Source organism: Myotis lucifugus, unplaced genomic scaffold (genome assembly GCF_000147115.1).
Source record: "Myotis lucifugus unplaced genomic scaffold, Myoluc2.0 scaffold_0, whole genome shotgun sequence".
Lineage (NCBI taxonomy): Eukaryota > Metazoa > Chordata > Mammalia > Chiroptera > Vespertilionidae > Myotis > Myotis lucifugus.
The window spans coordinates 35351897-35376952 of record NW_005871048.1 but is presented as its reverse complement, the minus strand read 5'-3'; the positions used below and the strand labels follow the sequence as shown (position 1 = coordinate 35376952).

The 25056-nt window shown below is 37.3% G+C and overlaps 1 protein-coding gene across 1 annotated transcript; it reads left to right on the top strand.

Moving 5' to 3' along the window:
* Positions 1–4538: 4538 nt before the first annotated feature.
* On the top strand, positions 4539–24519 carry FAM151B (family with sequence similarity 151 member B). Its single transcript, XM_006081271.3, has 6 exons — positions 4539–4702; positions 11056–11181; positions 11350–11515; positions 16008–16225; positions 18921–19056; positions 24223–24519. Exons 1-6 carry the CDS (start codon positions 4678–4680, stop codon positions 24380–24382), a joined length of 831 nt encoding a protein of 276 aa, XP_006081333.1. The 5' UTR covers positions 4539–4677; the 3' UTR covers positions 24383–24519.
* Positions 24520–25056: the final 537 nt, after the last annotated feature.

The following is a 25056-nucleotide window of genomic DNA, read 5'->3' as shown; positions in this document are numbered from 1 at the left end:
TCTCTCTCATCGATGTTTCTAACTATCTCTCTCCCTTACTCTCTGTAAAAAATCAATAAAATATATTTTTAAAAAAAAAGTCAATGGAAAAATATCCTTGGGTAAGGATTAAAATAAATAGTCTTTTGTGTTGTGTGAATGTCTTACCTTATAATTTAATTATTATAAAAGTAGTAGCCTGATATGGTATCTCAAATGCCCAAGTTTATAACAGCTTCGATTTAGATACTGTTTCATAAGTAAGTAACAGAGCTTTTTTTTTTTAACAGCAAGCATAACTTGACTCATTTTTAAGTAATATATCTTGAAATAAACCTCCAAACCATGCTAGGTTTTGATTTTTCTTTGTGATTAAAAAAATGTTCCATATATGTACATGATTCACATATCAGAAAAAACTTATCAATGTAAGTTTTGCCTGTCACCTTGTATGCACATACCTTGTTCTTCCCATTCTCCATACTCAACAGATAATCATTTTTATTAATTTCTTGTGTATCTTCCTAAGTTTGGGTACAGTAATAGCAAATACATACATATATTTTTTTCTCCATATATTTTTTAATCTTCACCGAGGTTATGTTTTTATTGATTTTAGAGAGTGAGGAAGGGGAGAGAGAGAGGTTACCTCCCGTATGCATCCCAGCCAGGGATAGAAACCACAACCTTTTTTATGTAAGGGATGATGCTCCAACCAACTGACCCAGCTGACCAGGGCTCCTTTTTTTATACAAATGTAGCATACTATTTACACTGAAGAACACAATTTCAATTATACTTCAATTACTTTGAATTATGTGGTTATGTTTAGAATCTTAAAAGACTGCATTGCTTCTTTTCCTCAGTAATTGATAAAAGCATCTTAGTGCAGAAAGGCAAGAAAATCCATTATTGAAATTATAACCATATGTTTCAGTGGGAGGGTTATTTTCTCTTAAAATTTTCATTACTAAAACACTTGCATGGTTATTTTTTATTTGATCTTTATTTAAAATCTTTGTTTTTTCTACCAGGCACTAAGCCTCACCATCTAAAGTTATCTTTTACCACTTAACACATTTATTTTTACATGACATTATTAGTAGCTTTAAATATTTACATTCTGTGTTTGGGATTTAGCTTGGAATGATACACAATTTAACATTTAACACCTTTTGGGAAATATTTTCTGCATTTGCATAGATAAAATTGAAACCATATTTTCATGCTTTTTACGAATGGAGAAACAGGTCTAATTCAAGTGCTTTATTATGAACCTCTGAATATGATAAAGGTTTTTTCTCTTTGGTAAAATAAGGTGCTTGAAAGCCTCCAAGATAACTCACAATGTTCCATGCATCCTGGTATTCACACCCTTGTGTAGTCCCCTCCCACACTGTACCAGTTGGTCTTTATGACCAATGGAATATGGTAGAAGGATGGGATGTCATTTCTACGATTATGTTATAAAAGACTGGTTTCCATCTTTGCTGCATTTCTCTCCACCCTCTTTCATCCTTTTCTCTCCCATCTCCTTCCCTCTCTGTCTCTCTTTCTCCCTCTCTATTGGATCACTCCTCTTGGGGAAGCCATTTGCCAGGTGTGGGCAGCCCCATGGAGAGGCCCACTTGGCGAGGAACTGAAGTCTGACAACAACCACATGAGTGGAAGTGGATCCTCCAACCCCAGTCAAGCCTTCAAATTTCAGCTCCAGCCAAAACTGCAACCTCATGGGAACCACTCAACTGAGCCACTCTCAGATTCTTGAATTTCAGCAACTGTGTAAAATAAACATTTGTTGTTTTAAAGTGATGTATTCTAGTGATTTATTTATATGCAACAACAAATATGAATTAACAGATGATACCTTTATCTTTAGCAGCTGTAAGTAAAACTGGCTAAAAATGATAAATTGCTCTGACAGCATATTATCAGCATTTATGGATTCCATGCCACAAGTAATGTGTGCTAAGGGCAGAGAACACTAAAAGAAAAAGTAGGATTTGGCCATGTACAAACAAAGATGCAATTATGGGAAACTTCCTGTTTCTGGAAATTACATGCTAGGATATTTAGATCATGCTCCTGCCAAAAACAACTAAAGCTGATTAAGATACAAAAAATCATCTTAAGCCCTGACCGGTTTGGCTAGGTGGATGGAGCGTCGGCCTGCGGACTGAAGGGTCCCAGGTTCGATTCCAGTCGGGGGCATGTGCTTTGGTTGCGGGCACATCCCCAGTAGGGGGTGTGCAGGAGGCGGCTGGTCGATGTTTCTCTCTCATCGATGTTTCTGACTCTCTATCCCTCTCCCTTCCTCTCTGTAAAAAATCAATAAAATGTATTTTAAAAAATCATCTTAAAACATGAAGGAGATTTTAAGGCAGCAAGTGATGTCCTGTCCAAAGGTAAAAAGAGACGTTAAGTGAACATGGGGCCCTACTGTGACAACCTTATGGAGTAAAGGGGACATAGCAAAGTTCAAGGCCTACACAAGGTGGTGAATCTAACAGAATTTTCCCAACAGAGGCTGAGACCTATCCCAAACGGTTTTAGTCTTTGGATGAGGATGAACCAGAAGTATAAATTATGTAAAAGTATAGCCAAGTTTAGAATTGCCCACATTGTACAAAGAATCTTAAGCATTTAACTTGCTTTAGGTGGTCCCACACTGGAGACGTCTCCTGGTGCTGTCACCATGGCAAAAATGTAAATCCTCTCCATAGAAAAGTAATTTCACTGTAGGCCTCAAATTACTTTTCAAATGTAACATCTAACAGTAAAAAATAAAAAGTAGGCACAAATGGAAACTAGTCTCCAGAGGCAAGAATTAGTAGAAACAATGAAAACAAACTCAGACAGACTTAGGCATTAGATTTATGCCTTCTGTGTTTAAAGAAATAATAAAAATTTAAAAATCAAGCATGCGGTACTTGAAGAGCAGGGGTGGGTTATGGAATTTGGAAATGACTTAGCTATTTTTGCCTAAAGTTAACCTATAGCTATAAGAGCCTTAACTCAGTTTAGAGAAGGGTACTAATGAATCTACCCTATAAGACATCATCGCATAAGGACATCTTAATGAAGTTAAGATTGAACAAAAAATGTTCCATAATTTGTATGACCTATATAGTTTCTATCTTGTGCATGCCTAAAAATCACAAAGAATACATATGCAGTAAGTAACACTGATTGCCTGATATGGGAGATAGAGTGAGGGTGAGTATGGAGGTAGACTAGGGGTTTAGGGGGTCTATAATTTCATATCCCTTTCTTAGAAAAGAAACATTTAAAAATAACTTGCATATGTGATTATAAATTATATCAAAATATTTTAATTTTTGTTAAATAAGAGAAAAATGAAAATAATATGGTCCAAGAACATATTTATATATAAAAAAGGCTTAGCAACTGTCCGACCAGGGGGCAGACACTCAATGCAGGAGCTGCCGAGCTGTGGTGACTTGGCAGTGGTGGTTCTCAGGTGATACACCCCGGAACCAGAAAGGAGGGAGCCCAATTCCGGGGTGCATCACCCAAGATCCGGGACCCCTTGGGGGATGTTGGAGAGCTGGTTTCAGCCCGATCCCCACAGGCCAGGCTGAGGGACCGCCCCCCACAACCTGCTGGAGCAACCCCGCTCACTCCACAGACACCCCTCAAGCAGGGGCACCGCCCCAGGTGCAGCCGGCCAGGGAGGATCACGGGAGGTTGGCTCCAGGGTGTGTCCGGCCCATCTCTCCAGTCCCACCCCACCGGCCACCTTCTAATTAATTTCATTTCAATGTCCACAAATCTGTGCACCAGGGGAACTAGTTTCTGAATAAACAAATATGGCAATGCTGCCAAAACTTCATTGTGAGCTGGCAGGCAGTGCCTGAAATAAATAATACTACGGAAAACCAAATTTGGCGTTATAAAAGGAAGTCTGGTAAGTAATATGTGTCAAGATATAATGTAAAAAGTGTAATACGCTGTTCTTAAACATTCGGAAGCTGAGTAGTGCAAAATCTCCCACTTAAAAAAAACAAAAACCACATCCAAACCCAGCATGTAAAGGGAAGGCATTTTCTTTGCAGTTGCCTCAGTACACTTCACAGTCTTCTCACCAGTTCCAAAACCTGCTTCCAGTTTTATTTTTTTTCACTTGGAAATCCTTGTAATGATATTCCATCCACGGAACTAGTAACACTATAGAATAAAACGTAATACAACAGAATTATTACTACTAAGGTGCTTCTTATGAAATGAATTATTAGATTTGAACAAATGGAATAAGAAAAATTAGGAAAGTTATAATTTACAATTGCTACATTTATTAAATTTCAAGTCCCACCTGCGGTTGCCTTGGCAGGGCCAGACCTAAAGATTTTGGGGCCTCACGCTCTGCCTCTGTCTTCCCAGCCCCCGCCTATCTGCAGAACTACCTACCTGTTTTCTGACTATTTTTCCCAAAAACACAATTCGCGCGACACTTGAACAGCCCAGCGGCCGCGGAGCCTGCGCACCAGCCGCAGCCTGTGCGCCTGCGCTTTCTCGCTACCCCCAGCCCTTCCACCTCCGCTTCCCAAGCTGCTCTCAGGCCGCGCTCGGAGACTGACGGCTCTTCCCTCGTTCGTGGAGTCGTGTTTCCACGCCACCTGCGAAGGGTCATCGCGGTGCCCACGGCTTAGCGCTTGCGGACCGCAGGCGTCTGTCACCATGGCAACGACCGCTGGGGGCCCTGGTAAGCGCCAGTCCCCACTCCGCAGAACGGGCTCCACATCCTGCACTTTCCTTGCCCTGTGCGTGGGAAGAGATGGGGGAATGGGACACTTTGAGAGACACCTCTGGCAGCACCCCTCCCTTTTTTGGATCCTGGCAATCCGCATTCTCAGCGCGCGTCCACAATCCATTGGCCTGGAACCTTGGTTCTGCGTGGGTGTTAAGAGGGGAAAAAAAAACATTCTGACGACAAAGAGTGGCAAGAATGTTGCGCCCTACTTCGTGTTTTTTAAGAGAAGTTTTAGGCTCATAGGAAAATTGAATGGGAGAAACAGATTCCCCATATCTCCCCTACCTGGATACATGCATAGCCTCCCCATTATCAACATTCCCCAGTGAGCAGTACAATTGTGAACCTGCACTGACACATCATAATCACCGAAAGTCCAGTTTACCAGGGTTCACTCTTGGTGCTGTACATTCTATGGGTTTAGACAAATGTATAATGATATGTATCCAATCCTGTGGTATCATACAAAATAGTTTCTCTGCTCCCAAATACTCTGTGATCCAACCCTTATCCCACCCCAATCCCTGGCAACCACTGATCTTTTTACTATCTCCACAGTTTTGTCTTTTCCAGAATGTCATATAGTTGGAATCATATATTATGTCACCTTTTCAGATTGGCTCCTTTCACTTAGTAATATGCTTTTAAGTTTCCTGCATGTCTTTTTCTTACTTGATAAGCTCATTTCTCTTTTAGCATCAAATAGTATTTCATTGTTTGGGTATGCCACAGTTTATCCATTCACCCTCTGAAGAGCAGCTTGGTTGCCTCCAAGTTTTGGCAATTATGAATAAAGCTGATGCAAACGTCCGTGTGCAGGTTTTTGGACGATAGTTTTCAGCTCCTTTGGGTAAATATCAGGGAGTACAACTGGATCATATGGTAAGAGTATATTTAGTTTTATAAGAAACTGCCAAACTATCTTGCAAAGTGTCTGCATTATTTTTCATCCCCACCAACAATGATTGAGAGCTCCTGTTGCTTCCCATCCTCACCAGCATTTGTTATATCAGTGTTCTGGACTTTGGCCATTCTAATAGGTGTGTAGTTGTGTTATCGGAGAAATGCATGGGTGGTTTTTTGTTGTTGTTTTTTTTGCTAGTGGGAGTGGGGTCCTTAGGATATCTCAAGAAAAAGAATTTTCTGAGACTCACATGGGAGGATGAGTGATCTTTATTTGTGTGGAATTACATCTCTGGGTTTGTAAAGTCCCATTTCCCTTAAACCAGTCCTGGAAGATGTGCATCTGGGGATTCAGTAGAGCTAAAAGCAATGCCAGCATCCAAAGTTTCCGTTCCATGATGGAATTGGGTCCAGTACAGTAATAGGCTAGTTACAGTTATTCAGTCCATTGTTTGGGGTCCACATGACTCTGGGCCATGTGGGCAAATGCAGGGGACCCAAGAGAGTGCACCCCCTGCAACAAGAGTCCCAAGAGATCAAGAAGCAAACTCCTTTTAGGAGCTTAAGTATCTCAAATCTTCAGGTGCTTGAAGCAGCCACGCCTACTATAGCTAATGACCTATTCCTAGGTGTGATTGACAGGCAAGTACCTTCCCTATTTCATCCAGACTCTACTGGGCTTTATTCTAAACTGCAGCTTCCTGGCAAAGCTGCACAGATGACACATTCATAATATTTGGCCTTCTTTTTGCTTCTTCCCAGTTATTATAACTAGGTTATATTACAACTAGAGGCCCAGTGCATGAAATTTGTGCACTGGTAAGGTGGCTGCTGGCCAGCTGGTACTCCCTCCCTTCCCCTGGCTGGCCCCACCCCCTGGGCAAACTCCCAGTCGAGGGGACAGTTTGCATACTACGCTTTTATTATATAGGATGGTATCAGTTGTACTTTGTTGTTTTGTGTTTCTCTTATGACACGTGATGTGGAACACCTTTTCATATGCTTGCCATCTGTTTATCTTCTTTGGTGAATTGTTTGTTGAGGTCTTAAAATTGGGTTGTTTTCTTATTGTTGAGTTTTAAGAGTTCTGTGTATATTTTGGATAACAGTCCTTTATCTGATGTGTCTTTTGCAAATATTTTCTCCCAGTCTGTGGTTTGTCTTATTCTCTTGATGTTGTCTTTCCCAGAACAGAAGTTTTTCATTTAATTAAGTCCACCTAATTCATTATTTCTTTCGTAGATGGTGCCTTTAGTGCATAACTGAAAAGTCATTGCCATACTCAAGGTCATCTAGGTTTTCTTTATATTATCTTTTAGGAGTTTTATAGTTTTACATTTTACATTTATGTCTATGGTCCATTTTGAGTTAATGTTTGTGAAAGGTATAAGGTCTTTGTCTAGATATCATTTTTTTGGTTGTGGATGTCCAGTTGTCCCAGAACCATTTGTTGAAAAGACTGTCTTTGCTTCATTGTATAGCCTTTGCTCCTTTGTCAAAGATCAGTTGACTATATTTATGGAGATCTATTTGGGAGCTCTTCATTCTGTTCCATTGATCTGTTTATTCTTTCACCAGTACCATTCTGTCTTATTACTTTAGCTTTATAGTAAGTTTTGATGTTAGGTAGTGTCATTACTTTGTTCTCCTTCAATATTTTGTTGGTTCTTCTGGGGTTTTTTGCCCTCCATATAAACTTTAGAATCTGCCCTAGCTTGTGTAGCTCAGTTGGTCGGTTGTCATCCCATGCATCAAGAGATTGCTTGTTCAATTTCTGCTCAGGGCACATGCTCAGGTTATGGACTCAATCACTGGTGGGGGCGTGCACAGGAGCTGATCGATGTTTCTCTTTCACATTGATGTTTCTCTCTTGCCTTCTCCCTTCCTTTCTCTCTGAAAATCATTAAGCTATTTTTTAAAATTTAGAATCAGTTTGTCAGTATCCATGAAATAACTTGATGGGATTTTGATTAGAATTGCTTGGATCTATAGGTCAAGTTGGGAAGAACTGACATCTTGACAATATAATCTTTTTATTTTTGAACATGGATAATTTCTCTATTTAGTTCTTTAATTTCATTCACCAGAGCTTTGCAGTTTTCCTCATATAGATTTTGTACATGTTTTGTTAGATTTATACCTGAGTATTTCAGTTTCTGAGGTGCTAATGTAAATGGTATTATTTTCCATTTCAAATTCCACTTGTTCATAAATAGAAATGCAGTTGACTTTTGTACATGAACCTTGTATACTTCAACCTTTTCAGTTTAAATTTTTTGACTGTAAACATAATGCATGCTCATTATAGAACATTTATAAACTATTTTGAAGTAGGAAAGGAATCTACCTAATGATAATACTCAGAGGCCCCCAGAGTAACTTTATGGCACATTTTTGAACAATTCTGACTTTTAAGAAAATATAGTTAAAATCATAGTATATTTGCCATCATCATATACTATATATCTCTTTTTAAAAGTTTCACTATTTAAAAAACATACAAACTAGTTTTTTAAAGCATTAGTTTTTAGTGGCTTAGAACAACACAGATTTGTTATTTTATAATTCTGACATGGGTCTCACTGAACTAAAATCAAAGTGTCAGCATGGCTACATTCCCTCTAGAGCAGCGGTTCTCAACCTGTGGGTCGCGACCCCTTTGGGGGTCGAATGACCCTTTCACAGGGGTCGCCTAAGACTATTGGAAAACACATATATAGTTACATATTGTTTTTGTGATTAATCACTATGCTTTAATTATGTTCAATTTGTATCAATGAAATTGGGGGTCACCACAACATGAACTGTATTAAAGGGTCGCAGCATTAGGAAGGTTGAGAACCACTGCTCTAGACTCTATGCTCCTGAACTTATGGTCAACTAACTATAGAGACCGCTTGAGTTCCTTGGTTTATGATTTCTTCCTCCATTTTCAAAGTCTGCAGTGGCTGGTTGAGTCTCTCATATTGCATCACTCTGACACCAACTCTCCTGCCTCCCTCTTTCACCTGTAAGGGTCTTGTGATTAAATTGAGCCCACCTGGATAATTTAGGCTATACCTCCATCTCAAAGTCAGCTGGATAGCATACTTAATTCCATCTGTAACCTTAATTCCTCCTTGCTATATAATATAGCATAGGAATTAGGACATAGAAGGCTTTTGGGTGTGTGTGTCGTTATTCTTCCTATTACAGTACCTATAGTCTCTACCTTGCTTTTTTTCACTTAACATAACTTTGAGATGACTCTGTATCTGTATATAGAGATTTGCCTCATTCTTTTTAATGGCTGCTTAATGTTCCATTGTCTGGATATACTATAATTTATTCAGTGTATTTACTGTTGGTGGATATTTAGGTTATTTTCCCCTTTTGTTTTTACAAACAGTGCTGCAATAAATATCTTTATACCAAATGTGTCATTTCCCACATGTAAGCACATCTGTTATGGAATAAATTTATGAAAATTTATAAAAGTGAAATTTCTGGGTCAAAGGATAGATGTATTTTTCTATTTAAAAATCTTTTTTCTGTTTTTCTTCTTATTGAGGTAATTTGCACACCTTACAGTTCATTCATTTTTAAAGCATGTCATTCATCCGTTTTTTAGTACTAGTATATTCAGAGTTGGTATATAATCATCACCACAATCAATTTAAAAACATCACCACAAAAAGATGTAAAAATAGGGGAAGGGACATACGTGAACTCACTGTATCTTTCACTCAATTTTTTTTTTTTGTAGAGCTACTAGTAAAACTGTTCCCCCAAAAGTCTTAATTCAAAAAATTGCAACTAATTTTGCCTTTCTCTTGGCCCTATCTTCAGAGTTATAGCCTACTTAAAATAGAATTAATGTCATAGATAATTTGAGTCATCTTAAAGTCTATAGATATATACAGTTGTGGGTATAAGGTAGCAATTTCATCCATTAACAGGGCAAGGAGAACTTTTTACTTACATTTTTTTTGGTTTCTGGAGTCATGGTATTTTATTATTAGTATATAGGTTATCCTTATAAAAAATTTGACTGCAGTGTGCTTAATAGTTGAATGGTACTGTGGACCAGTATATACCATTAACTAACATTTACTTTTTTTCTGGTAACATGCATAATTACCTTTTTTGTGAGGCTTCTAGTGCATCTCTAAAACGTCATTGTTGACATCCACATCAGTCACATATTTTATCTTGAGAATATACTATGATTAAATTATTTTTCCATTGTTGGACATGTCTGTTATAGCCTTCTAAAAATGCCTAACTTAAATATTTAAAATGCGATGGCCATGTATTTTCATCTAAAAGTCTCTGATTCTATTACAAATGCAAAATAGGGCCTAGTGTTTTGGGTAGGAAATTGCTTGGGGGATAGTGGATGCTGCAGCCTAATTCTCTCCTTTATTCTGTAGTCCCACATACAGAGTGGTTGCTGAGTCCCATGTATGTTATTTTGAAGTTATATGCTCCTCTTTTCTGTAATCAATTTTTACTTTTTCTTAATGTGGATCAGCAGTTTATGATGGCTGGCCATTTTTAGTTTTTTAACTGTTGTTAGGCAGAATTAATAAATAACAGAAGACAAAAGGCATCAACTTGCAGCCATTTGGCAGGCACTTAAATGTTTAAATAAATGAACAAGAATTAGGGAGGTAAGATTATAGATAACTGTTTTCATTGTTTTTCAGCTTTTTCTCATTGCTGTTGTAGGATATGGCATAATTTGGGATAGATCTGAATTCAAGTGTTTTGGTCTCAGTTAACTCATATTTTAATGTTTAATTAAAATAAACTCTGGTCTGCCAAAAAGTAATTACAGATATGGGGAATTATATATGTTTGTACATGCTAGATAAATCTGTGAATATTAACTCAGGTGTTTACTTAGTCATTCATATAAATGTTGCTGAGACTCATAATCTGAAGGTAAATATGCTTAACTGTGTAATTTAAGGTTCTAAATTGTTAATGTAAATATGGAATGGAGCTTCAGGTGGAGAAAACAATTAAATGTACAAAATTTAGAAGCTTTTAATACAGCTTTGGCTTAACATGTTTTACTTATTTAAGGGGCCTGGAATCCATGTGACATAGTGTGAAAATTCCTGCTTTAAAATATCTGTGTCTTACCTGTTTTTTTTTTTTCTTTCTACATACTTTTTCATGCTTCTGAGATTCAGACTATCCTATATGTTTACTAGTTATTACTTACATCATATGTAGCATGTTTATATATTTATATATATTAAATAACTGCCATATCGTACTTGTTCTCATTTTTTAAAATCTCATGTTTTTCTTCGTTGAATTACTTTATTCTCTCTGCTGTGCCCTTTTTTATTAAAATTATTTACCCCATATAAAACAATCTATTCTTTTTCATGGAAATGCTGTTATTTTAGGATCTTGGAGTGAAAATATACTGCAGTATTTTCTGAGAAATAACCAGATCACCACAGAAGATGGTGCCCAAATCACCTGGTATCATGCTGCTAACCATAAGGCACAAATGAATGAGGCACTGAAAAGTAAGTCAGTGCAGTTATTTATATTTACATTGGGTAATAGATGAATCCAACTCTTTAAAAAGTATCTGAGCATATTTGCAGGTACCAGAGACCTTTTATCTTTCTCAAAAGGTCTGGCATCTTCTGCAGTCCCTATTTTGTAAGTATTAACTTCTTTTATTTGGACAGGCACTGCCCACATGATAGAGGCTGATGTCCTCCTTCCAAGTGAGGGATCAGACCATGGCCAGCCGATCATGGCCCATCCTCCTGAAACAAGTAGTGATAATACTCTCCAGGAATGGCTGACTGAAGTCACGAAAAGCAATAAAGGCATCAAGCTGGATTTTAAGAGGTATTTGTACAAATATATTCAGTCTTCTGGTTGTTACAGAATAATTATTTTGTGGGGGGGAAGTTAATAGCCTCTCATATCTGTGCCTGACTAACTAACTTTGTACTTTTATCTAAGTTGAATTGGAATTGCAGACTGATACATTCTAGGAATGGATCTAACACCCACTGAGCTGTTTAAAGTTAATTTTTATAAAGGAATTTATTGTAAGTGACCATTATGATAATACAACAGTAAATTTACAATGCTACCTTTATTAAAAGGTAGTCCAGAAGAGAAGGAATTGAGAGAATTTTGTTGAGGTAGTTAATGCATATTTTACTTGATTTATGTTGTTACATTTGTGTATAGGGGATTATTTAGATTTCTTCAATAACTGAAATGTTCCTTTAAAAACAGTATTTTGGAGGCATTTATAATGAAGAGCAAGATTAAGTGTCATTTCATAGTAAGTTTTACTTTTCTGGTATTTTGGTAGTGTGAAAATTATAGGTAAAGCCAGAAATATATTGGGTCACCATAGAAGCTCACCATAAGCACTAAAGCAGCTTCTATGAAAATCTAGGATTTGTGGTAAGCCTACTTCATCTCTGAAAAATATTTTTGAATTGAATGATCTCAAGAAATTAATAAAGATTTGGAAATCTGCCTGGCTGGTGTTGCTCAGTGGTTGAGCATCAACCCATGAACCGGGAGGTCACAGTTTGATTCCTGGTCAGGGCACATGCCCAGGTTGTGGGTTTGATCCCCAGTAAGGGGTGTGCAGTAGGCAGCTGATTGATGATTCTCTCTCATCAGTGATGTTTCTATCCCTCTCTGCCTCTCCCTTCCTCCCTCTGGAGAAAAAAATATATATATTTGGAAATCTTATTCATAGAGTTATTAAGAGGACTCTAGTCATTGTTGTGGGGCTAAATATACCAGTAAACCTCCTTATACTGTTGGTGAATTCCAGAGCTATTTGCAGTAAATGGAAAAACTTTTAAGATGGTGAATGTTCCAATTCCATTTCATTGACAAAGAAATTTAGTCCCAGAGCGGTTAAGTGATTTACTCAAGGACAACAGCTGAGCTTGGCAGCTGAGCGAGGACCAGATTTCAGGTTTCCTGGAGCCAGTTCAATATGCCATGAAACAAAGTACTTGATCTTTAATGCCTGGTGACTCGAAGTTTTAGAGCTCCTTGCCTTTTTGTGTGTTTAGTTTTTTGTATGTTTATTATTGCCCCCGGAGTTATTCCCTGTGATGTATTCTTTGGCTCCTTGCCAGTCAGATTAGCTCATTTATTTTTTTAGATCTATATATTTATTGATTTCAGAGAGGAAGGGAGAGCTAGAGAGAGAGATAGAAACTTCTATATTGAGAATCATTGATCACCTGCCTTCTGCACGCCCCCTACTGGGGATCAAGCCCACAACCTAGGCATGTGCCCCAACCAGGAATCAGTTCACAGGTTCATGCTCAATCACTGAGCCACACCAGCAGGGCAGCTCATTCATTCTTAAACATTGACAGCTACCACAAAAGGCCAGTAAAAAAAAGACTTTTTGGTAATAACATATTTGAAGGGTGTTGCCCGTCTGACTAGAATTTGCACTCTGAAGCAAAACTCTTCACCTTCTCAGTAAGAGATGCTGAATGACCTTTTAGTCAAAATTTACTAGCTCTTGTTTTGTACATTGAAGTTAACTTGTTCAGTAATAATAATAACTAAGTAATATATGATGATTTAAAATTTTTATTTGGAGTAGCAAACTCCCCTGTGTTTTAGCAAAAATTATTTCCCCTTAGAATATAATTTTAAATGAGTTATTGTAATTTTAAGTATGATTTTAATTATGTCACCCCTAATTTCTAAATGAGTTTAATAGAAAAATAGGATGTGATACTCAGAAGTAACTTTTTAGGAAAAAGAATCTATTCTATAAAAACGAAGTTTAAATTTTTTTCTAGGGATTTAGAAAAGTACTAAGCAAAGATAAATTTTAGATAGTATTCTGATCAGGACTTCCCTCTTCAAATTATCAATGTGGCAAACCTTTAAACAGTCCTTTATGGGAAACTTAATACTAATACATGTAAGAACTGAGAATGTAATTAGAATTACATGGAATTTATAGTTTAACTAGAGGCCTGGTACATGAAATTCATGCATGGGAAGGGTCCCTAGGCCTGGCCAGCCATCAGGGCCAATCTGTGGGGTGACTGGCAGGGCGATTGGGGCCCCCGCTAGCACCTGCCTTGTCTGGCCTGGCGCCACCCACTCGCTGGCCCCACCCCCTACCGGTCAGGGCCTGTGAGCTGGGGGCAGCTCCTGCATTGAGCATCTGTCCCCTGGTGGTCGGTGTGCATCATAGCGACTGGTCATTCCACTGTTTGGTCAATTTGCATATTAGGGTTTTATTATATAGGATTGAGAGGGATGTGTCATTATACAGGATTTACAATATTGGGTCTTCCAGGCTTTTCCTCGACATATACTCCTTTAGGATTATCTTGTCAAGTTCTAGAAAAATAAGAACTATAATAACAAAAGTGTTATTTCCTTTAGTAAGGTTTTATGTTTTACTTAATGTAGGTTTTGTTTTTCATATTTAAGTGTTTGGTAAGGGAGAGTATCATTACTTTTTGTATTAGTAGTCTATATTAGTGGTAACTAAAATATTTACATATAAAATAGAATATGTATATTAAATTCTTGCTTCATTGTGTCTTGTGTCATAGTTTCTTATTGCCACAGTGCTTTACATGTAGTATATGCTGATGGAATTTCACTTATATATGCTGAAGGAATTTCAGTTTTGGGGAGAAAATTCTGTTTGACACTAGATATTGTCAGATGGAAAACCAATGTTAAACAGCCCTATCTATGTCAGCTTACTAAATTGAGGAAGCCTAAAAAGTTCCCCCAACCTCTGCAAACACCAGATTTCTTAAGAAATCAGAGTCCTTTCCAGAAAAGAGTTTCAGGGTTTCCCCCCCGGCTGCACCCAGGAGGAGCAGAACCCCATAGGACTTGCAGGCATGCAAGCTTTGGAATCACAGGTATGAGGTGCTTGCTACCAAAAATGGGGGAATTTGTAGGAAGTACAGTGTCAGATGATCAGAATTGTCGTTTTAACATGGTATTGATACCCTTCAAGGCAGAGTGCATTTGAGACAGAGAAATACAGAATCTGCATTAGAATTTGCAGTGTTAGAGTTTATTAGTCCACTAAGATCTAGGGCCTCCAATAAAAAAAAGAATGAAATCTTACCATTTGAGACAGCATGGATGGACCTAGAGGGTATTATGCTAAGTGAAATAAGTCAGGCAAAGAGATACAAATGCCATATGATTTCACTTGCATGTGTAGTCTAAAGAACAATATAAATGAACAACAAAACAGAAGCAGACTCATAGGTATAGAGAATAGACTCATGGTTGCCAGAGGGGAAGGGTATTGGGGAACTGGTGAAAAAGGTGAAGGGATTGAGAAGTGCATATTGGTAGTTACAGAATAGTCATGGAGATGTAAAGTACAGCATAGGAAATATGGTCAAGCCAAAACCGGTTTGGCTCAGTGGATAGAGCATTGGCCTGCGGACTGAAGGGTCCCAGGTTCGATTCCGGTCAAGGGCATGTACCTGGGTTGCGGGCACATCCCCAGTAGGAGATGTGCAGGAGGCAGCTGATCGATGTTTCTCTCTCATCGATGTTTCTAACTCTCTATCTCTCTCCCTTCCTCTCTGTAAAAAATCAATAAAAAATATATTTAAAAAAAAAAGAAAGAAATATGGTCAATAATATTGTAATAACTATGTATATGCCAGGTGGGTACTGAAAATATCAGAGGGAACACTGTAAAGTATATGATTATATAGCTACTATGCTGTACACCTAGAAACTAATACAAAATAATCCTGAATGTTAATTGTAATTGAAAATATTTTTTAAATTAAACAGATATATATATATATATATATATATAAAATCTAGGCCCTCCATTCCAGGGGCAGAAGAGTGGGGAAAAAGAGCTTACCACATGGGAGCAGAGTGAAAGGCTAGCGGCTGGTTTCCTCTAGTTTTAATGCTCAGTATCCTTGCTCACTAATAAACGTGACCCAAGAAATAATGGGATTATCAGTTTCTCTTCGTAAAATAGAGGGCCCAAAAGGAGTGGAGTGAAAAGCAGTAGAAGCATAAGCAGAAGGATGCCAGTCCCTTAGGAAGAAAGATGGAAATGTGGAGAGGGGATGCTGAATGTTTTTCCCCCCAACATCCATCTTTCAAGTTCTTAGCCTCCCATCACAGTAGTCACTAAAAGCTAATTTTCTTAGAAATCAACATAGGCCTTAAAGGGTCTGAAATGGTTCAGCATTGTAAGTAGTATAGTTTCCAGTAAAGTGTGTGTATACATTTTTCAAGAGGAAAAATTATGTGGTCTGATTAAAACCTTATTGTTTCAAAATCTCTAGGTCTATCGGTCATTGACAACAAACTGTGTTTTCAGTCTGGCAGCTGTAGAGCCAGCCATGATGCTCTTGGAAAATGTGAAGAAGCATCTGAAGCGTCCTGTGTGGATTAACGCTGATATTCTTCCCGGTCCCAATGGAAACAGCAGAGTAGTGGATGCAAAACCTTTTATAGACACTGTGACTTCCTTCTTTCCAGATGTGACCTTTTCCCTGGGTTGGACAACAGGATGGCATCCTGAGAAAGTTAATGAAGGTAATAATTTTTAAAAATGTATTTCTTGGTGGTCAAATTAAAATATACTCCAGCCCAACCGGCGTGGATCTGTGGTTGAGCGTTGACCTATGATCCAGGAGGTCACGGTTCGATTCCCCGTCAGGGCACATGCCTCGGTTGCGGGCTCGATACTCAGTGGGGGGTGTGCAGGAGGGAGACGATCAATGGTTCTCTCTCATCATTGATGTTACTATTTCTCTCTCCCTCTCCCTTCATCTATGAAATCGATAAAAAAATATTTTAAAAAATATAAATACTGAAAATACAAAAATACCTTCAATACAAAACCAAAAACACATTCCACAAAATCTAAGAGCCTAATGGAGAGAAAGGTCTGGCCCTAAAGATATGTGTATGATTCTTCTATTATTTCAGTAGACACTTCACTCACTGGTGACATTCTGTCACCAGCTTCCATGGGAAATATTTATTGGCAAGGTCTAGAATAATGAAAGCTGTCTCTGTACATTCTTTAAACAAATCCTAAGTTGGTCTCTTTGAACTTGTAAAACATTCTATAGTCTTTTTTTTTCTTTTTACTGTGGAGCAAGCTCCCATTGTTAGATGAAAGATTAAAAAAAAATGGTTTTAAGAGCTTTCCATGTGATTTGAGGCCAGAAGTAGGGGGAGTGTGAGTGCTGCTGCCTGGACATTGGAAGGGGCTCCCATGCAGGGTGCTGGGGCCTTGGTGCCCTCCTGCTCTCTTTGGCTGGACAAGGTGTGGGAGGCCATGCACTTCTTTCTCCTCTAGGCTCAATCCCTTCTTTCCTTCACATATTTCTACAGAAGGACCTGATATTTTCAGCTTCTCTTTTCTGGCTGAAACTTACTACACTATTTGAATTCATCTTTCTATTTCTTCATACATCCCTAGGTAGTAATTTCCAGGTAAACAGCCAGTAAGCCATCAGATGCTATGGACACCTGTCCATGCGGTTAAAATGATGAACTAAGAAGGTATTTAGAACCTATGGAGATGTGAGCTTTTATCCTGTGTTTAGGGCATTCATTTTTTACTTTTTTACTATTACTGTTTTTATTTATTTTTATTAAATGTATCGGGTTGACATTGGTTAATAGGAACATAGAGATTTCAAATGTACATTTCTGTGATACAAGATCTGTATATTTCACTGTGTGCCCACCACCCAAAGTATTATTGTTTTAGATAGAAAGTTTTTTAGTCTAGCATGAGATTTGAATAACTACTATCTAGTGACATTTAGGTTATAATCCCTTGGACCAATAATTGTTATGATTGAGAGAAAAAATAATATGTTTTAACTTAATTCTAGTTCAACTTTCTAATCATTCAAATTTTTATTAATTTCATTAAAAATTGTAACATATAATTTAAAGTGTTTAAAGAAGGTAAACCAGAAATGATTTAGTATCTTGCTTACTAATTCTGAACTTCTTTTAGTCACTGTTTAACTCAGACTTTAACCTCAGGCTTGAATTGAGTTAAACCATATCTGGGTCTTTAAGTCATGTTGGTGTTGAATTATTTAAGGCTGCTTTCCCCCACTGGCCTCTTGTCATTACCAACGTGTGTTTTATCCTCCCTTGCTTCTTATGCCACAAATTTTATAGAGAGATTTTATGTTTTTGTTAATGGAAGTATAGCTTCTGTTAGCAATAATGTTAAGTGTAGCTTCTATAAGCAAATTTTCTAATTAAAGATGTATAATTTTTTTTTCAGATTCAAAAGGAAAGCAGACATTTCCCTTCTTTCATGAGAAATTTAACTGCTAACCTAACATATTCACATAGGCTTTCTGCAAAATGCTCTTTTACTGACCAATGCTTTTTTACAACCTGCTTTTGATAGATTCTGGGTTATTTTAGAAATAAAATTTTTTTTTCTGAAGTTTTATAAACAGTTAGGTGTGATTTTTACAATGTCCTAACATGATTGAAAGCACATATATAAAAGTCTACCACTATGTCTATTTTAGGTAAAATGTATTAGAAATCTGGACTAGCCAAAAGCTTAAAAATTGAAGTTAAATGTCACCATGATAAATGAAAGAGTAATAAGTAAATAAATAAACAAATAAATAAAATTTAAAAATTTCAAGTTAATTATTACGTAATTAGCTAACCAACACCTACTAGCCATCTTTCTCTTAGAAAAGAAAATGTAATTAACATAAATGGAAGATCTTAGTTTATAGGGAATATTAATGATGAGGAAGTGCCTAAAAGTCTTAGAATCTTTAAAGTAACTACTGTGTCAAAATTTGATTTTTTTGCACTTGAAATATTAGTAAATTATTTTTTTCATTTATTGATTTTAGAGAAAGAAGAAGGGGGAGAGAAGGGAGAATATTTGTATTGTTCCACTTATTTATACATTCATTGATCGATGCTCGTATGTCCCTAACTAGGGCTCAAACCCGCAACCAGAATGATATGTAACCAATTGAGCTACCCAGCCAAGGCATTTTTTTTCTCAGATTTGCTGTAGATTACTTGTGGCATGATTTTAGATTTAACTTTCATCTACATTTTCCACCCAAAATATTTTCTTGCACTGTGATATTTTAATTCTATTTGTATTCAAATGAAAATTTGCATGAATTACCTGTGAATTTACATATGTAATTTAGTTTTTATTTAATTGACTTTAGTATTCTAGTAGAAAAGTTAAATTTCTTTCTTTTGATTTCAGGTTATAGTTGGACAATGGTGAAAGAGATGGAATGCATATGCAATGAACTAAGTCAGCCTGTAACTTTTCCTGTCAGAGCAGCATTAGTCAGACAGTCTTGTTCTCAGTTTCTTTGGCTGTTAAAGAAATCAAACAGGTATGTATAAGTTTAACAGCATAGAGTGTGCATGTGAGTGTGTGTGAAAGACAGAGACAAAGGATGGAAACTAATTATATCAAGACGGTGTGTGTAGGAGAGGATATGAACACTGATTCTGTAAGCATATAGACTCCCTCACCAGGGTGAAGCTTCTTAATGAACCTTAACATTGTCTCTTCCTCACAGTTTTTGCACATAGTAGGTGCCCAGTAAGTGTCACTTTTTTCATTGCTATACATTGACAAAGTTTTAAGCAGATAAAATAGTTACCCTCTGAATTCTATAATAATTTCAGAAGTCTATTCCATGAAAACTTTTTTTTCATCCTCACCCAAGGATATTTTTAATTGATTTTTTGAGAGAGAAGGAGACAGAGAGAGAGAGAAAGAGAAAATGAGAAACGTTGATGTAAAAGAGAACAATTGGCCGCCTCTACGAACCCTGACCAAGAATTGAACCCACAACCCTTTTGGCTTACGGAAGGACACTCCAGCCAACTGGGCCACCCGGCTGGGTTCTTTGTCTTTGAGGCTTAGTAATTTTACTAGGCTGTGTCTCCATAAGGACCATTCTGTATCTTATGGAGACACAGGCATGTGGACTTCTTTTCACTATGTAGATTCAAATGTTATTTTCTGAAATATTTCTGTGAATTATATTTTTATATATTTGTTCTTTTGCATTTGTAACACTATGATTTCTCTTTTAGGGACTCCTATTATGAATATGTAAATCTCCTTTGCTTGTCTTTGTTATCTATTATTTTCTCTCTAGTCTCTCCTTTTATTTGCATTTTATTTTACTTGATTTTATAATTTGTCTTTTCTGTCCCTTACTGTATTTTCAATAATGTCTTTTCTTCCTTGTATACCTTTAGATTTAATATTGTTTTTGTAATAGTATTAATTTTCCACTTCTTTCCTAAGATCTGCCAGTTAATGTTTTATCACCTCCTTTCTGTTGTCTTGCATTTGAGCTCATATCTCTGTTTTGTGCTCTTTCTTCAAAGAGGCAATTGCATCATTTAAAAAATGTTTGGTTGTGGTTTTCATCTGCTTTGTGGCATTCTTTTTGTTCATTTGTTTGATCTGTTTCAGCTATCTGATAGTTGTTTAAAGATGAGGCATTTATTATTCCATCTGCCATTTATTTTTTCTTATATTTTGTTGTACTCTCTTGTATAAAACCTCTGCCAAATTATTTTGATTATTCTACTTTAACGAAAGTGAGGTCTTCTAGATCAGCTACTTGTCCAAAGTTCATATTTGAGAGGAACCAGGACTGTGGTTCTTATGACCCAGAGAGGCTCATGTGTGAGTTTGTTTAACCTTTAACTTCTCCCCAGTCAGTGCTGATAGGTGGTTGTAGTTTAAGTAAAATCTTTCATCTATTTCTTAAATTTAAAATGTTGGGTTTCCACAGCAGTGGCCTTGTTCCCTATGGCATTCCTTTGTAAAGTCTTTCCTTGTCTACACTGCTTCTCGGGACCAAAGCTGATCCAGGAAAGCTCTGCAAAGTGTTTAGGTGGAAATTGCTCCTCATCTGTGAGTGGTGTTTGTAGGCTTCCTCTGTAAACTGCTACATGGGCGAACTCCATCTCCTTATATACCCGTCTGGCCTTAATGTATTGCTACTGGAATCCTTTTTTACCTGTTTTGTAATTTTCAGTTTCAGCTCTTTCTTAATTTCATTGAATATCAAGTTTCTGTTTTCATTCTTCTGTTCTTTTTGCTGCTTTTGGATGATTCTTAGGAGAAAAGGGAAGCAGGGCTGACTTTAGGCTGCCATGTTCAAATAGGATGTTCCTACTATCCCATTTCTTTCATTATCTCTTGCCTCAATTTTCTCATCTTCCACTTCTTGTGTAGCCAATCACTCTCCTGAAATTTCTCATTTGAAGATCACACTTTGTTCAAGCCAAATTCTTTACCTCTGCAACACTTAATTAAGTACTGCTGGTCACCCCCTTCAGTCTGAAACTTCCTTGTCTTTCACCTCATGGCATTGCACTAAGTGGGTTCTTCTGTATCTGTCTAGTTCTTCTTTGTTGTTGTTGATGATGATTTCTTTTTCTCCATCCTTAATTTTGCATTTCTCTTGACTCCATCTCTTTTAGAGTTTTCTTGTTTTAAATATGAAAGGTGAAATAATAAAGCTTTAATGGAATATAGCACTAGAAACTATCTTTACAACATTGGGCAAGGGGAAGAATTCTTAAACAAGATACAAAAATCACTAGCCATAAGGGATATGTTTGAGTAATTTGAATACATGAAAATTCAGAAATTCTTTCTATCAAATGATACCATGAAGAGCATGAACAGGCTAGACAGAATTAGGGAAGATTTTTATCTAATCTAATAAAGAGGGAATATGCAAATTGACCTCACAAAGATGGCGGCACCCAGTCCCCTCAGCCCTGCGGGAGTCTCCCAGTCATTTCAGCCCCGCTGCTGGCAGCAAGCAGGCAAGCAGGCCTCGCAGAGAGCAGAGAACCATGGGGAGGGGCCTAAGCCGTCAGTAGGACATCCCCTGAGAGCTCCTGGATTGGAGAGGGTGCAGGTCGGGCTGAGGAACCCCCCCCCCACACACACACACACACACGAATTTCGTGCACCGGGCCTCTAGTTAAATTCATAAAGAACTATCATCTATTACTTGTATATCACAATTTATTTATCTCTTCTATCATTGAATGACATTTAGATTGTTTCATGTTTTTATTGATTTTAGAGAAGGAGGGAGAGAGAAACAGCTGTGTGAGAGAGAAATATCAAATGGCTGCCTTTGCACACCCCCTACTGGGGAGTGAGCCCACAACTTGGGCACGTGCTCCGACCAGGAATAGAACAGGTGACCTCTTGGTGCATGGGACGATGCTCAATCTGCTGAGCCATACTGGCCAGAGCTGTTTCATGGTTTTGACTATTACAAAAGATTGCTGCTAAGAACATTTATACACACACACACACACATCATGGTGCACATGTGCCTGCATTTAGAACAGTTATATCAGGAGGGAATTCTAGGAGTAGAATATTTAGGTCTTAGAGTATTCATATTTTCAACTTTAGTAGATAATGCTAAACTATTTTGCAAAGAAAATGAATAAACTGTAGCTACATGATTCAACTTGGATAAATTTCACAAACAATGTTCAACAAAAGAATCAAGACCAAAAATTATATTCTATACCATATGATTCCATTTATGTAAAATTCATTAAAAGGAAAAATTAAACTGTTTTATTTAGGGATGAATACATAGTTGGTAAATTAAGAAAAGCAAGAAGGTGGCTACCACAAAAGTCAAGGTTGTGAGGACTCCTGGGGAGGGCAAGGTTGTGGTGGGCAGTGACAAATGTGCCTCTCGAGGTGCTGGTAATGTTCTATTTCTTGACTTGTTTTAGTTACACTGGAGTTAATTTTCTAATAATTTGTTAAAATGTACACATGCATTTTTCCTACATATGGTATTTCACTATAAAAAGGGCTTTAAATATAAGACCTGAGAATTGATTTGAAGGAATACAATTCAAGATATCCTTGGGCAATTTTATTTTTCCTATTTCAGTTTAAGTACAACAGGGGGAAGATTAAAAGAGAGAACTCTAGAAAGCTCTGGATAGCTCTTCTTTTTTAAAAAAAAAAATGTATTTTTTATTGATTTCAGAGAAGAAGGAAGAGAGCGAGATTGAAACATCAGTGATGAGAGAGAATCATTGATTGACTGCCTCCTGCATGCCCCCTACTGGGGATTGAGCCCACAACCCAGGCATGTTCCCTTGACCAGAATCGAACCTGGAACCCTTCAGTCCACAGGTGGACGCTCTATCCACTGAGCCAAACCGGCTAGGGCTGGAAAGCTCTTTTTTAAACCTCAGTTCACATCATGTCTTTTTATACATTTTGTCACCATGGTGCTCAAATACAGTAGATGCCATATTAGCAAAAATAATAGATTTATAAAGTAGTTCTCATTTTCTTTTCTGTGTTCTCAGAATTTAAAAGTCCATTTTGATTTGTCACATAATATGGCTATGGAAGAAGATCCAAAGTACTTCCCTCTATTACATTTCCAGAATGGTGTCATCATCCTTAAGGACAGGAATGTGTCAGTATAACAAGAATATATGCCTTCGTTAGACCACTTTTTGATCATTGGTAGAAAAAATGCTTTGGAGATTTTCCCCTGGATTTGACTTGTTTATGGGGAAAATAAATACGAAATTAACAGCTTTGCATTTCTCTAGACTCCAGTGCAACAGGAAAATGTCACTGAAATGAAAATATACAGTTTAAATAGCATTAAAATTCTGAGCATATTCTTTTTTAAAATATATTTTTATTAATTTCAGAGAGGAAGGAAAAGGGGAGAGGTAGAGAAACATAAATGATAAGAGAGAATAATTGATTGGCTGCTTCCCGCACACTCCCCACTGGGGATTGAGCCTGTAACCTGGGCATGTGCCCTTGACTAGAATCGAATCTGGGACCCTTCAGTCCTCAGGTCGATGCTCTATCCACTAAGCCAAACCGGCTAGGGCTGAGCATATTCTTATATCCATAACAAATCTGCATATATTATTAATGTTTTTTAACTCCAGAAGTAGATCTAAATTTATTCCATTTGGTATTTTCAGTGACATCTTGTAGCATATCTCAGACAAAAATCCCCAGAAGGAATAGTGAAGCCACTTACAAAGTGAATGAGTGTTGGGGGTGTCAGTGGCACTTGTGTCTGTTCACAGTCTCTTCCAATTGTGCGCTGACTCTGGTCAGGCTACTGACGAAACTCAGGTTAGAGCTATAGTGTTTGTGTCGAGAACAGATTCCTTGATCAGCAGTGCAATCTCCTCAGTTCTTTTGTCCAAAATTTGGCCTATTTTCAGTGCTACTAGTCTGGGTTTCTAAAGCCATTTAACATTCCTGTAATTCAGATACAGCAGTTAGCTAATTTAGCAACAGTAATGTAATTTTTTTCCTCTTTAGTCCATTTAATGTTGATGAAGGCATGAAGGGATAATTTCGCCATTGCTAATTAATTTTTTTTTATCGGTGTGCATTTTGGTTGGAGACAAACTATTTTAGGCTTATTGGAATTCCTCATCACTGTTTCTTATCTTCCACTTTTAATACAGAATTCTGTTTTATTTTAATGCAGGTACAGCCTGACTATATGGACTGGAAAAAATGATAACTATTCCATTGAAGATTTACTTTGTATTAGAGACTATTTTGACAAAAAACAAGTTTTCTATGATATCTTGGAACCACAAAATTGTGAATTTAAACAAGCCATTGGAATCAAAGTTAATCTCTAAGAAGAAGATTCTTCTAAATTATTTGGTTTCATAATCCTTCTCTGCTTTGGTCTGAATTAATTACCATATAAATTGTGATTGAGTTATGCTCCAATTCATCCAATCAAAAAATACGTATTGAGTCCTAGCTGGTTTGGCTCAGCAGATAGAGTGTCGGCCTGCGGACTGAAGGGTCCCAGGTTCGATTCGGGTCAAGGGCATGTACCTGGGTTGCGGGCACATCCCCAGTAGGGGGCGTGCAAGAGGCAGCTGAATAGATGTTTCTCTCTCATCCATGTTTCTAACTCTCTATCCCTCTCCCTCTCCCTTCCTCTGTGTAAAAAATCAATGAAATATATTTTAAAAGAATACGTATTGAGTGCTTACTGTGTATTAGGCATATGTCCTTATAATACTGTACTTACCTAAAAGATTTGGAAAGAAGAGATTTCATTGAGCCTAATCTAATAATTTAGAAAAAATGATATTTAAGACCCTTTATAAAAAATAATTCTGATATACTGAAAATAACTGAAAGAATCCATGTGTCATAATAGGTATGAATCACATTTTGTTGGCACTTACATTCCAGAGATCCACAAAAATGTGGCACCCTCTTCCCATTTTCCTGGAGAATTGGTTATTTCAGAGACTACAGAAGAGTAAGAAGGCTGCAGAAGTGTTTTTATTTATTA